The following is a 13,605-nucleotide window of genomic DNA, read 5'->3' as shown; positions in this document are numbered from 1 at the left end:
TTAAATACTGTTGACTTAGTCGGCCAAGATTTTTCTTTATTCTTTCTATTTTTTCTATTTTGGATGACAAAGAATGAATAAAAGCAAAGTTTAGGCAAAAAAAAATGAATAAAAAGAAAATCTTATATATTTGATTCTTTTAATTTGGACTCAAAACCCTAGTCGCGGGCACATGGTATTTAAAAAAATAAAAGGATGACATGTTTCATGACATTTGTCGACCAAGCTAAAACTTGAAGAGTCCTCCTGCTCCCCTCTCCCTCCTCCCGGTATGTTTGAACAAAGTATAAGCCGAGATAAACAAAAATATTCTATTCATTTCCATGACTGAACCCACAAATAACTCTTAATGGGAGATTTGAACTGCACACCAAAACTTTACTACCTTTCACCAAACTTCGATCTAATGTGTCATATTTACTTATTAATCATTTAATGTATACTTATGTTTTTTCTTATACTTATGTTTTTAATTAATGATTTTTCATGATTAAAAAACAAAAATAATATAAGAACACTTAAAGAAACAAAAATAATATAATGCAGTTAATAACTATTGATATTTATATTAATTTCAGTGTATTAACATAAGTATATGTTTATCATTTTTAATTTCGTTATAAGAAAATAAACATTTTAACAAAAAATAATAAATAATCATGTTTGAATGAGATCTATCACTCATGTAACAAATATAGTAGAACCTCTATAAATTAATAATGTTGAAACTTTAAATTTTATAAATTTATAGAGATATTAATTTACAAAAGTTTTTTATTTAGATTTTTTATTTTAAGATATATTTATTCTAAGATAAAAAAAATATTTGATTTTAGTGTATAGACATTAATTGTTATTTTTTTTTAAAATTTGACATTTATATTAATGTTATTATATTATTTGGTGTATATAATATATATTGCAAAGAACTCAAATGTGGTTTTTAGATATAATACTATTAAATCTCATCAAAAATATATTAAGTATTAAGAAAATATAAAGATAATTCGATTGTGAATATAAAACAAACAATATAATAATAGATTTTTAATTATATAAAATATGTATACATATAAATAATTAATTTATAATTTTAATGGGACCATATATTCACATATAATTTTTTTTTTAAATTATTATCCTATTATTTTATCGATTTTTGTCAAATTTTGAACATGTCCAAATTGAAACCGACGAAGTTTATTAATTTATAGAAATTATTAATTTAGGTTTTACTGAAAAAAAAATTGAAAACTTTGCAGATAAGCAACACAAATTAATAGAAAATATTGGGTCATTCTGTAAATTAAGAAAATTCTCGGGGTAGCAAATCCAAATTCCCTTTCTAGCCTCTCTCTCTCTCTCTCTCTCGCTCGCTCAGCAGCTCTTCAAACCCTAACGCCGAGACCAGTCGATATCGGCGACGTGATTCTCTCTGGTTTCTCCTCGTAATCCTGTAAACCCGACGGCGAAGAATCTCCGCCGCGGATTTAGTCTTCATTGGCGATCCCTCCTCCGAAGATGTCCGTCCATTGCTTTTGATTTAGGTCATCGGACCTGAATCCGATTTGTTGCTCTGAAGAAGAGCAAACGAGTCATCTGCTAAGCTATTTCGTGAGAATCTGTAAGATTCGTTTTCCCTTTCGGAGATTGTTTTGTTTCGGAAGCTCTCTAGGTTCGTTTAAACCCTAATTTCACGCTGCTCGTTGTTACTAGAATGGACTTAGCTTAATCCGTTAGGGCTTTCGAGTTGTTGCGAACATTAGATCGTTTTGTATGCGAGAGACGAGAAGCTCTGCGTTATCCATGGAGATTTCAGTTTCCTCTCCAAAGCAGAGCGTGTTATCTTCATCGGATTGTATGAGCGACCCTGAGGAGGAGCACGAGATCAGCGAGGAGGAGGATGACGACGATCGCAACCATAAGCATCGTAAGAAAGAAGAGACGAGTTCTCAGTCCTTGGAGCAAGGCTCTTCAGATCAGGCTTTCTCGCGTCCCTACAGGAGAAACTATAAACATTTTGAGAATGGCAATGAACATGAGAAACGGTCTCTAGGAGCAGGAGGATCAGGACACCGTGTACAGTTTGATAACCAAAGATCAAGATCAAACCCTGGTAGAGGTAGAGGAAGTTATGGTTCTTGGAGTCAGCGTGATTCCAGGTTTAATCATCCTGTTGATCTCTCATCTCATATGGTTCCGGGGATGTTTGGAGGGAGGGGGATAGCTGCTCAAACCGCACCTTGGCCTGGGTTTGGAATGCTTCCTGGAGTTCCCAATGGTGGCTTGGATGGTTTCCATCACTTGCAAGGGCCTCTAGGACCGCCGTTGAATGGTCCACTCAACATGGGGATTCCTCGGCAGCGATGCAGAGATTTTGAGGAACGTGGGTTCTGCCTCAGAGGGGATATGTGTCCCATGGAGCATGGAATCAATCGTATCGTTGTTGATGATGTTCAGGTATGTTAATTTTTTTTTGGGATCGGATTTATCTCGTAAATAGAAATCTAGAGGTTTTGCTGGATATTTGAGATCTATTTGCATGTTCCTATGCTGAAGTTCAACACATTTATGCCCATCAGCAGTACTTCTAGTTCTAGGTGACATGAAATGAAACTCTTTACTTTTTGTTAGTGTTAGCTTTAGCTGGCATGGGTCTTAGAAACAGCTAATTTCCATACTAATTTTTTAACAGCTACTTTGTATAGCATGACTAATTTCTTACTACTGCCATTTTAAGACACTGTTCTTCTCTTGTGTATACTTAACTGAGTAATTTTCGTTCATTTTGTATTTTTGCAGAGTCTATCACAGTTCAACCTTCCCGTTTCTGTCCCTGGTGCACCTCATATGGCAGCTTCTTCCAAACCAGTGCCTGCACAGTTTGGGGGTGCTAATTTCATGAATACGAAAGGAGCTCATGGGAAGACTAACGAGACTGGAATGGCTGTTGATGGTATGGGTTATGGTGATGCATATCCTAGTGCAGGTGGAACTGATTCTTACGATCCTGATCAACCTTTGTGGAATAACAGTGCTGGTGAAACTTCAGGGGCATTATCTGCTCTAAATTCTCATGGGATTGATGAGAATGTCGCTCCAATGGATGACAATAACCAAGATGGCCCTGTAAATACATATGGTATTCGAGAATCAAGAAACAATAATCAGTCGGGTTGGGGCAGAGTGCGTAATAGTCAAGCAAATCTCAAAGAGAAAGGTGATACTGTATTAAATTCATCAGCTGGTCCTGAAGGTCAATCGAAGGAGATCTCAGTTAGTTTATCCCGCCAAAACAATGTTGGGGGAAGTGTCGCAAAAGCTGTTGATTCATCAAACGCTTCAAACGATGCAGTGAATAATACAAGAACACCAATGCAAAAGGCAATGCGGACTCTATTTGTGAATGGTGTTCCCCACGAGAGCAACAGAAGGGACCTCATTCTCGCCCATTTTCAGAAATTTGGGAAAGTTATTGACATTCACATCCCAGTAAATAGCAACCGAGCATTTGTTCAATTCTCAAAACGCGAAGAGGCTGAGTCCGCTCTCAGGGCACCTGATGCTGTTATGGGTAACCGCTTTATCAAACTTTGGTGGGCAAATAGAGATAGTATACCTGATAATGGCCTGTCCAGTGGGAATGGTGCTTTTATGAAGGGTCGTGTCGTGGGTGCTTCTGGAGGACAGAACCAGATTCCTATCTCTGCAGCATCGAAAAGCAACCATGTATCTCTTACTGCGAAAGGGCCTGCCTTCCACCCTGGTGGAGCTCCATCATCATCTCAACAGCCTAAGCCTGTGGGGGTCACTAGTGGTCCCAAGGTTATGCCGCTTCAGCAGAAAAAAGCAGACACTCTTGAGCAGTTGAAAGAGACACTTCGGAAAAAGCAGGAAATGCTGGATCAAAAGCGTAACGAGTTATGCAAAAAGTTGGCGACTCTTCAAAAACAAGTAAGTACAAGTAACTGGATCCCGTTTCATTTTTGTCAATCGTTAATACCTTTTTGAAGGAAATAACAATTTAGCAGTCTCCAGGAAGTTAAGCAGAATTAGAGTGAGTTCTGAGTTCTGAGGATTTGAATCTCAGAGGTGTCTTTGGGAAACATTGAAGAAGTGTAAAATGCTAGACAAGTACAGATCTGAGTTCTCAGTATGTTAAAATTGAGTTTGTTTAACACGAAATTCTGAGTAGACGTGTGTTGTGATATATATTCAATTTTTTCTTTGGGGTGTTTAACCGAATAAATAAATGAATTATACACTAGAAACATAATTGCTGCCTGTCTTATTCAACAGTGGTAAATGGTTGAGTTGAAATTATTTACTAGCATTCATATCATATAGCTCTAAATCTTCTCAGGAAACGGGTGTTAAAGACGAGGAAGCAGATGAGCCAGATGCTAAGCGCGTTAAGGTGGACACAGCCTCGAACTCCGGTACTGCAATCCCATCACCAAAAACAGAGTCATTGACTGAGAAGAAAGGGCCTATCAAGAAACCACTTTCTATTGCTAGACCAAGCACAGAAACGCCATCGCCCGATTTGAAAAACTTAAAGCAAAGACCGTATTCGTATACCACAAGTTTGAACACTCCTATGGTAAATAGGTATAAGTTGGACAACCGCACGACTACCATCAAAGTTGTCCCTCCTTTGCCAACCGGGCTAGCCGATGTATGTCCCCTTTATGAATTTGCAAAACTTTCTCATTTTCCATATTGGATGTTGTTAGCTTCTACTTTGATTATTAAGTCTCTTACTGATGGTTTGAACTATTTTTTTGCTTCTAGGTTGCTGTCTTAAAAGAACATTTCTCTTCTTATGGCGAGGTCTCAAAAGTGGAACTCGAAGACAATGCATCGGCTGATAGTGGCAAGGATCAGGATGAAACACATAACAAAAGCCTTGCAGCCTGTGTGACATTTGTGAAACGCAGCGCAGCAGAGAAAGCGTTTGCTAATGCAAAGTCTTGGCAAGAACACACGTTGCAGCTCGTGTGGGTAACACGTCAAATCAAGAAAGAGAATAAAAGTAGCAATGACAAGAATAATCCCTCTGTTTCTAGTGACCACCTTAGCAGCAAAAACAAGTCCGCTGCTTCTGTTTCTAATGACCCGAAACCAGAAGATGAAGTCAAATCCTCTTCTACAGAAGAACCAAAGAGCACAAATGTCTCTGGAGACGACAATACATTGAATGAACAAGACAATGGCAGCAATAAAAGTAATAGCGAGTCCAACGAGGGAGCTGAAAAAGTTGCAGCGCCAGAAAGTGATGAAGAACAGATGAATGGTTAAGCTGGGCAAGAAGACTGTCAGTGAGGTAATCTTTTGTCTCAGAAACATAATCTTTATTTGTTGGTGAATCTGGTATAGTGATCTTTTAGGCTTTTTAGCCAATCAGTGAGACGTTAATATTTGTTGGTAGCAAAAGATATATTTATAGTTTTTTCCTCCTTTATGTGGATAGTAGAAGTGTATTGTTACATTTGGCCTTCCAAGAACAGTGGTTGGGTCTTTGTATCAGCAGGTCTTTGTTTTCCTCTTTTATTAGCTTCTATAACAATCTTGACTTGTGTTGTACATACATAGTTGGACTTCGTGACTTGCTTTAGTCGAGTCGAAGAGCGGTGTGGAATCTATAAAACGGCACGCATTTTTGAAGTTTATGCAATGTTTTCTTTGGTAATATCACAGGTTTGAATCCTAGAAACTATATGCTTTCATTCTTTGGTAATATCACAGGTTTGAATCCTAGAAACTATATGCTTTCATTAAACAACAGATGTAGAGAAATGAGATTGAAATTCGATGATGTATGTCTGAGCAGTTCGCAAATTTTCTAGATCAATTCAAGACAAGGGCCTCAAGCTAACGATGATTTCTTTCATTAAGACAGAACATCAAACCAACAGACATACATTAATTGTTTTAAAAACATACATTATCAGATAATATTCTATTTTCCGGGGACGAAGTTGGTGGCGTAAGCCCAGGCATTATTAGCGACAGGGTCCGCAACATGATCAAACAGATTCTCGATCGGTCCTTTACCAGTGACGATGGCTTGGACAAAGAATCCAAACATGGAGAACATAGCAAGCCGACCGTTTTTAAGCTCCTTCACTTTCAATTCCGAAAACGCCTCCGGATCCTCCGCTAAGTTCAACGGGTCAAACGCCCCACCCGGGTAAAGCGGGTCAAGCCCTTCACCAAGAGGTCCACCTCCGATTCTGTACCCTTCGATTAAACCCATCAGCACAACTTGAGAAGCCCAGATTGCTAATATGCTTTGCGCGTGGATCAAGTTAGGGTTGCCGAGGTAATCAAGCCCTCCTTCTGAGAAGATCTGAGACCCTGCCTTGAACCACACGGCTTCACCGAATTTGACTCCGTTTTTGGAGAGAATCTCTGGGAAGGTGCATCCTAAAGCGCCGAGCATTGCCCATCTGCTGTGGATTACTTCCAGCTCACGGTTCTTTGCGAAGGTTTCTGGATCGGCGGAGAGACCGGCGGTGTCCCAGCCGTAGTCTCCGGGGTATTCTCCGGTTAGGTACGATGGTGTGTTCTCTGAGAATGGTCCTAAGTACTTGGGACGGTCTGGTCCGTACCTGTCACAATATGTTTGTTTTGTATAAAATATCATATGTTTTTTGATAATTAGTTAAATAAAAACTGAGGTTAGAGTAGGAACCAGATGCTCTGAGGAGTAGACTTGACGGTACGGCGCATGACAACGCGACCACCACCGTTGGAAGCTCCTACTTTGCGGAGGAGATCGTTGGAAGGCTTCAAAGCCGTTTGTCCGGCGAAAGAGGAGTGCTGGATTGCTGATGTGGCCATTCTTGTTTATCTCAACTCCAAACAAAGATACAAATGAAGAGAGAAATAAACAAAGATGAGATGATTGTTGTTATGTTATGTCATTTCGATTTTATAATAGAGATCCGAAGGTGGTCATTCTGAGGGAGATCACAAGATGGACATGTCAGCGACTTCTAATTGGCCGGTTTGAGATTTCCACAAACTCAAATCACGTGGTGCAGTAGATAGCTAGAGGCTATGGTTGTGCCACGTGGATACGGAAGATCTTGTGACAAGAGGATAGTGTTCCAACACAGTCATGCGGCTTCTCTTGTTTCCCATTGGCTATGCTTCCGATTGCGATGATAAGAACAACCTTTGCAGCTTTGGGCCGAAAAAAATATATTATTAGCCCATAAGTATTCACTATATAACATATCTCTAACCAATACAATATAGTGGGGCCACGAAAATTCCCTTCAAAATCATGATATAGTCTCTTAATTACAAGTTGATCAAAAAAAAAAGTCTCTTAATTATACAATATTTTCAAAAGGACTCAAGGCATGACCATGGCAGCAAGTTTAAGCTGTTTCTCAAGAGGCAAATGATCTCTGAAGGCTAGGCAAATGTTATGCATCACCTTGTCGTTCATAAATGTCGATGATCATCAATGAAATATATAACAAGACATATGAAAGCTGATGCAATATGGTACGGACTATTGATGAGCTAGCTAGTGTCGAAGATAAATGTCTAGAGAACAAGTGTTGAAGGAAAGGATGTATTATGCAAGTGTTTTAAAGAATCAACTAGATTTTGACCCGCGCTTCAAAAGCGCGGGTTATTTTGGATTATATATAAATTTTGGTAGGAATAATATTTTGTGATTATTGTACATTATTATATTACGAAGTGTATGATAGAAATATTTTTGGGTAATCATTTGAATTTTCGGGTATGTTTTTGTGTAAGGTATTTTTCGGGTTTTCGAGTAATTTTCAATTTTTTGGGTATTTTAAATCTTTTTCGAGTCTTAAATATTCGAACTGATCCAGACCTATTATGTATTCAAATTACAGATATTTTATAGGTATTTGAATTATGGATATAAATCTATAAAAAAGACCAACCTAAACCCAAACAAAAGAATTACAAATACCTAATTAAGTCCAAATATCTAGAATCCGAAATGAACCGATCTGTACCAACCCGAAGATTCTATGGCCATGCTTATTGTATTTCTCATTATTATTTGTGTGCATTTGTAATAATTACATTTGTTAAACTGGTGAGAGCTGAGATTAATTTACGTATTTTGGCTAATTTAATAGTACAGATTTATAGGGTTTTTAATATAGTTCTTAAACCTATATTAAATAAAAATATTTTATAATAATTATTTTTTTATTTTCTATTACTATATATTTAAAATGATTACCAGAAGTTGAACCGATAAACCAAGTAATCTCAAGTCTCACCAATCGTCGACTAATAATTTTTGAAACTGGAACCACCTGCATCCTTAAATTCACATGCCCAAAAGATTTATATGTTGACGTACAGATTTTACATGTTTTTATAGTTCAAATTATTATTATTTTTAATGTTAATGAGAAGATTTTATACTGAAGAAGCAAATTATAATATTTGTTACAAATGAAACTGATGAAATACGAAATTATTGCTCATCGCGGGAACATACACAAAATATCGTGATTGTGATTTAACCAGAATCATATGTTAGTCGAACGTGTTAATTTGCACGTATAGATTGTAGTACGAACACATGTTTCAGTTTATAAGGTAAATTTATTTGGTTAGCCATTTTCTTGTGGTATTTTAAAATAAATAAAAAGGCAAAAAGCGGTAAATATTTTATTTTTTGAAAAAAATAGTAAATATTACACTTGGTGAAAGGCATATAAACCAACCAAACATACGAAAATCTCAGGTTGATAAAAAATACATACAAAATCTCAAAATAATAAGGACAAATCTCAGCATAATAAAGAATAAATTATTTAGACTATGGTATAGTTAGAGAAAATAAAGGAAATATCAAAAAATAACAAATAGTTAATGAATAGGTCCAACAACTTTGCATAAGTAGATTTTTTAAAACTCCATCCCTTTTAATAGTATTGATTCTACAGTTATTTTGGAAACGAAAATTCATGTGTTTGAGAAGTTCGAAGAAGTTTTTTTGCTATGAAATACCTGATTATCCCTAAAAAACAGACAACAGTTCTTTTCTTATTTCACCCACAAAATATTTTATTTGGACACGACAAAACGAACTTACACATTGACAATATATTCTAAGAGAAAAAAACTGGGACACAAAAGTAAAATTACATAATTGTCTTTCCAACAAAAGCCCACAACAGAGGGTGCTTTCATACTTACGCTATATGGGCCCTCCTTGTCTTACCATTAGTCTCAGTGGTCAGACTAGTATCATGTGCTTCATGAGCCTTATCCTGCACATACTGCCCCATCTCTTTTCCCTTCTGACCAGCATAGCCTACTGCATCAGCCATACGCCTCTTAGCATAGTCCAATTGCTCCGGCACCGTATCACTCCTCCCACGGATGTAGTTTAGGACCCACGAGACCGAGCTGAGACCCGTCAGACCAAATAACCCTGACGCCAAAATTCCGGTTACAGCTAGCCCGATGGTGAGAGCTGCCGGAACAATCACCGGACTGAAGAGTAGGAAGAGCGGAATGGAGAGCATAAAACCTATCACCGAACCGGCTAGAGTGAGTCCAGCTAAGGCTAGCAATGAGCCACCAATTGGAACTCCTGCTATAAGTGCCACGATCTGCATGAAACGGTTAGACCCTTTTAAATATTTTGTTACAATTTTTAGCAATTTTCTTTTGTTATAATTAATGTCAACAATCAAAACTATTATAAATCCTAACGATGCTCTGGATATGATCCTATATACATGCATGCATACACATGCAAGTGGTTTAAATTTATGTTTAATACATTTTTTGAACATAATGTTTAATACATTTTCGCATATTTTGTTTAGAAATCCTAAGATTAAATGTATATGGACCAACAGATTTAATTAAGATCTCTGTTACAGTTCGAACTCATGATTCGTCATATATCTTAGTCAGTAATTTATTTATAATTTGCAGAAAATCTTCATATAGTTTGAATGAATGATCATTAATTAAAAAGAACTAAAGAAGAACACAAATACTTGGTTAGTGGAAGGGCCGCGACTCTTGTAATCAGTATTACCACCATAACCATATCCATAACCGACACGATCTTCGTACTGCGGCTGAAGTTGAAGTCCTTTGTCAGTACGGTCGACATTCACACGCCTGTCCACATTTGCCATAGCGATTGATATGATCTAGAACTACTAAAAAGCAAAGTCTAAACAAAAACAAAGAAAACACAAAAGTATATAAGAGGTATATAAGTTATTGTTGCATACAGAACCTTTATATAAAAAAGGATTGAAAGATTTTTTTGTAGTAAAAATGAGATTTAGAGTGAAGAAGAGGACACGTAAGAATGTGGTGAAAGGAGAGGTGTGGCTTTGCATGATTTCCAAGTTTCATTCATTACCTGATCATCTTTATGTCCTTCTTCTCTCGCTGTCTCCCACCGTATTCAAATAAAAACAAACATGCACTTGTGTGCCAAGATTATATATCTTTCCCTTTTATTTATTGTGTTCAGTTATTTTCAATTTTATATGAACAAAAATCCTACTTCCGATTCATTCAACTCGATATAAGATTATATTTTAATATTTTATCGAATCCAAGTTTAAGTCCAAACTACAATTCAATCTTTAATAAATAAAAAGCCCATTTTATGTCTATCTACGATTATATTAGTAGTTTACGTCGCTAGCTTAACATGGACACTGGTGTAGCAGAAGTAACAATAACAAAACCGGAGAATTAAAAATGTAGATTGTTTGGAGTTTGGACCGTGTTCTGTTTCACCCAGGAGTTTCTTAGGAGATCAGGATAAGGCAGGAAAGTTTGACCCAAAAAGTTTTGCTTTCTTCATTTTTCTTTAATCTCATAAACAACTTCAGAAGATCCGAGAATTCAATTTATAAGGATTTGAAAACCAAAAAAAAAACATACGAAAAGGATAACTAGGCCTTATGGTTCGCGTACATGTGACCTAGTAGGCTAGTAGTAGTTGGACTTTGGATCCAACGACTTGGGGTTTTTTCTTCGTCACTACAAGAACTAGGATTTTTATAGCATAGCAAATTTTTTTATTCTGTCTACTACTTTAGTATAGCTTGTTACTTCACTTTTCACGTATCATTATTTTTCGGTCAACACGTATCATTTTTCTCCTTTTTTTATAAAGTATGTTACATTTATTCATCTGAAAAACCTTTTTACTATGTCAGAGCTCAATGCACTCCTATGGTACATTGAATCCTTGAAAAAGTCATCGGTTTGCTAGGTGATTTTTGAGACCTCAAGTTTGGACCTTAGGACCTTATTGCTCCATCCTGGCTCTGATTCACAATGTAACCTTCCAGGATTGGAGTGTGGATTACGTTAAGCCTGAGAGAAACCGGGCTGCTCTTTCCATTGCTAATAGTGTGACTAAGAACCTCCGTAGCCAGTCATATGTGGCGTCCGGTGGCCATTTCTGGTTGACTCACCTTCTTGAGGAAGAACTAGCTGCCACGTCTTATCGAACCTAAACCTGTCTTATGGTTGTGTGAGGGTTTGCCTCAGTCTCCTCTTGTGTCTTCTCTCTCTGGAAGTTCCTCGCCTCTCTCTCTTGAAGTGAGAAGTCATGCTATGCTGCCTAGTGGACTAGTGGTGGTTTTCTTTTGTTTGCTTTAGTTCCCTTTCTTTTTCTTCTACTTTTCTTTAGGAACCTTTGATTTGTCTTCTTGGTTTGTCGTAGGCTTTCTCCTGTTATGGGTGTAAGTAAGCTTTGAGCCTTCCTCTTAATGAAAATCCAGCGTAAAAAAAAATTTTTTTTTACAATGAATGCATCTCTATGTATAAAGCTGTTGTAATTTCAAAATTAGCAGACGTAAAAGCAGAGAAACAGAAAAAAATGCACATCATTTTTACTCTCCCAAAGTTTGCGTTTATGTTGTGGTTCACTTTCATCAAGGAATAGGGTGTAGAATGTCAATCTCAACACCATGTGCTCTCTGTTCTACATTCACGCTCACTTTTTTTTTATCAAATGTGAATCCGCCTCTACAATCTGGCAGACATTTTTCAGCAAGAATAAGCAGTTTTCCTCCTTTGAATTTTACTTATGCATTGTAACTTTCTTCCCGCATAACTCACCATATTGAAGCTTCTTCTTTAGGTTGTGAGTTACTCGGTGTATAAGGAATGTAGGGCTCGTATCTTCACCTTTCCAGACTATGCAAACGATATATTCTTAGGGATAACTTTACTTGTTCTTTTTTGAACTTTGTTTCAGTTGTATCACTCACCCCCAACAACACTATGGTCTTTTTCGTTCTTCGTTCAATTTTTTCATGTTCTCTTATAATTTGTTATAAATAGTTTAGGCGGTAAAGTGTAAAAATTTAACATTAAACCAACAAAAATATATTGCATATGTTACACGCCTTAATAAACATAAATGAAAACTTGTATGAGAAAAGACAAAGTAAAACAAAATGGCAAATTATAAACTAATGCATGATGGTTAAGTGGTGGAAAACCTTATTTTTTTAGGCAGGAAGCATAGGGCACTATAGTTGGTAACTATGTATATATGTCTTAACGGGCAAGAGCACCATTACTTGGATGCAAACTTTCGGCTGGCAATTATGTCAAATTTTATATATTGTCGATGATGTCTATATATGTTTTATTTATTTGAGTATGACGAACAAGAACAGAATTGGTTGATCACATTTGTAACACGAGCACACTATGTCACCCAGTGGCTTTAGTAAGTACCTTTTCCTTACATAGGTCTGTCTAATCAAAGAAAACAAAAGGAGATAATCGAATCAATCAATTTCTGGACAAAGAAAACGACGTCGTCCGTGGAACAAGGCTTTTTGTTTCTGTTATTGGACTTTTCTAAGCTATTGGGCGGTAGTGGTGTTCCACTGCTGCTTGATGATGAGATGGCAACCTTCTCTCTCGCTTTCTCATGGTCCACAGATTGGGCGCGTACAATTTATGTATGTTTTTTTCTCTCCTCCTTCCCGATAATGAGATATTGAGATTAGTTTCAAACAGGGCCAATTCTAAACCGGATGAAATATTCGCATAACTTCCAAATTTTTAAAAGTTATTATATATAAGTCGTATAGTTTTTAAAGTATGGAAATTTATATTTGTTATTAAGATTAACTTAAAATGTTTATGGTTTTCTAAATTTCAGATTTGGTTATGGTTTCAAACTTAAGAACTCTAAAAAGTTATGTTTATGGCTCATATTGCAAGTAGGAGAACATTAGGGTTTCTCTGGACGAGGACATTAGTCCAATAGTTTGGCTGGAGTCAAATTTGTGTATGGTCACTAAGTCCAATTTGTGAATAGTAAAAAGTTGAATTGTAAGAAAAAGTGTTAACCGTGACAAAAATAATTATAGGTTAGTTTTTTTTTAAATTCATAAGATGCAGATTTTTAAAAGAGTGTAAAAGATTTGTGAATATTTTTTTTTGAGCTATACATGGATATCGTAGCACCATCGAAATGGATTTAGACTAGCCACGTGTTAACAACCTATGTTATCGGTTTACGTGTCGGTTCCCGTTTCTGACAATGCCAAAATTTTAATTTTCAGAAAGCTCATA

The 13,605-nt window shown here is 36.6% G+C and overlaps 3 protein-coding genes and 1 long non-coding RNA gene across 4 annotated transcripts; 2 read left to right on the top strand and 2 right to left on the bottom strand.

The window, feature by feature from the left end:
* Positions 1-1,299: 1,299 nt before the first annotated feature.
* Positions 1,300-5,001, top strand: LOC103854219 (zinc finger CCCH domain-containing protein 41; the record flags this gene model as incomplete). The annotated part of the gene is made up of 5 exons (XM_009131150.3): positions 1,300-1,624; positions 1,717-2,460; positions 2,803-3,954; positions 4,364-4,678; positions 4,795-5,001. Coding segments are annotated over exons 2-5 (2,358 nt in total), but the record flags the coding sequence as incomplete, so codon positions are not given.
* A 3-nt stretch (positions 5,002-5,004) lies between these two features.
* Positions 5,005-5,692, top strand: LOC117130140. The gene is made up of 2 exons (XR_004453605.1): positions 5,005-5,326; positions 5,596-5,692. It is a non-coding gene; the product is annotated as an uncharacterized LOC117130140 (long non-coding RNA).
* A 173-nt stretch (positions 5,693-5,865) lies between these two features.
* Positions 5,866-6,953, bottom strand: LOC103854220 (chlorophyll a-b binding protein 2.4, chloroplastic). Its single transcript, XM_033283205.1, has 2 exons — positions 6,698-6,953; positions 5,866-6,614 (listed from the first exon to the last, which is right to left on the bottom strand). Exons 1-2 carry the CDS (start codon positions 6,844-6,846, stop codon positions 5,963-5,965), a joined length of 801 nt encoding a protein of 266 aa, XP_033139096.1. The 5' UTR covers positions 6,847-6,953; the 3' UTR covers positions 5,866-5,962.
* Positions 6,954-9,041: 2,088 nt separating this feature from the next.
* LOC103854221 (oleosin S2-2) lies at positions 9,042-10,285 on the bottom strand. Its single transcript, XM_009131152.3, has 2 exons — positions 10,032-10,285; positions 9,042-9,635 (listed from the first exon to the last, which is right to left on the bottom strand). The coding sequence occupies exons 1-2, from the start codon at positions 10,173-10,175 to the stop codon at positions 9,213-9,215; spliced, it is 567 nt and encodes a 188-aa protein (XP_009129400.1). The 5' UTR covers positions 10,176-10,285; the 3' UTR covers positions 9,042-9,212.
* Positions 10,286-13,605: the final 3,320 nt, after the last annotated feature.

The sequence above is a fragment of the Brassica rapa genome, chromosome A02 (assembly GCF_000309985.2).
Source record: "Brassica rapa cultivar Chiifu-401-42 chromosome A02, CAAS_Brap_v3.01, whole genome shotgun sequence".
NCBI classification, from domain to species: Eukaryota; Viridiplantae; Streptophyta; class Magnoliopsida; order Brassicales; family Brassicaceae; genus Brassica; species Brassica rapa.
This window is presented reverse-complemented; position numbering and strand designations above follow the sequence as displayed.